At 47.7% G+C, this 1,044-nt stretch overlaps 1 protein-coding gene across 1 annotated transcript in view; it reads right to left on the bottom strand.

Annotated features, from left to right (window-relative positions):
* Positions 1-1,027, bottom strand: part of EMH_0089480 (uncharacterized protein) — a gene marked incomplete at both ends in the record, with an annotated part of 2,150 nt that extends 1,123 nt beyond the window's left edge. Inside the window, one exon of the mRNA XM_013501428.1 lies at positions 7-1,027. Within this exon, the coding sequence (XP_013356882.1) occupies positions 7-1,027 (1,021 nt within the window). The remainder of the gene's footprint in view (positions 1-6) is intronic.
* Between the last annotated feature and the right edge of the window lie 17 nt (positions 1,028-1,044).

Here is a 1,044-nt window from a genome sequence, read left to right as displayed (position 1 = left end):
AAAGACGCAGCTGGCGTTCTTGCATTTTCAAATTGTTGAGGAGAGTGGCCAGCACGTCCTGAGGCCCGATGGTTCTGGCGATATACCCGAAGGTGTTCACAGTGGCTCTTCGAATACTCTTTTTCTGCGCCCGCAGTAAATCTAAAAGATCAAAACAAATTCTGTCCCATTCCTTCGGCGAAACCAAGTCGCCTCCACGATCTGCAATACGACCAATGAGGTCAATAAGGTTCTCCTGTACTTTCTCATGTCTGTTCTTGAGAATCGGCGTCAGACGCGGCAGCAAGTCCTTGATAGGAGGCGTCATTTTATTCATTCCAATAACATTCACGATGGCTTTTAGGGCGCAAAGAATGCTTCCCAACACATCTGGGTACTCCTCCCCTAAGTATTCGTACAAGAACAAACCCAAGTGCCCCAACATCTGCTCCTCACCGCTCTTGAACATAACAGTGGCAATGCGTGACACCAGATCTGCTGCCTGTTGTCGCAGTTTCGCTGATGGAGTATTCAGCCTCCATCGAATAACACCACAAATCTGAGGCAGATAGGGCTTTACACGGGTGCCCAGGGCGTTCACAATTGTTGAAAATCCGTTTAACAGCACCACAGTTTCCTCAGTGGTTTGCTCTTGAAACGCGTATAACAGCCCATCAATCAACTGCTCTTCCAGTCTACCATCGATGTCTGCAACACCGCCGTTCACAATTATCTGCTCAATCGTTTCCAGTGTAACTCTTCTAAACGGCTCGCTGGGGTCTTTCAGATCATCAACAATAAACTTAATCACATGTGCCCCCCCAGCCTTTGACGCCAACTCAGTTGCTGTTTCTGTCAGCAATTTGGCTGTACGGCGATCTAAGGCGTTTCTAACGAGCCACATCTTTGAGAAGAACGGGGGAATGATATCTGTGCGGATGTATTCACCCTCTACACCTTCTGTTGCTACACACTGCTTGACCACTCTCAAGACGATCTTTTTCATTTCTTCGTCATTTGTTTCGAACTCGCGCACAAGCATCACCATAACTTCCCGCGTATAGT

The sequence above is a fragment of the Eimeria mitis genome, genomic scaffold (genome assembly GCF_000499745.2).
Source record: "Eimeria mitis Houghton genomic scaffold, Emh_scaff6873, whole genome shotgun sequence".
NCBI classification, from domain to species: Eukaryota; Apicomplexa; class Conoidasida; order Eucoccidiorida; family Eimeriidae; genus Eimeria; species Eimeria mitis.
This window is presented reverse-complemented; position numbering and strand designations above follow the sequence as displayed.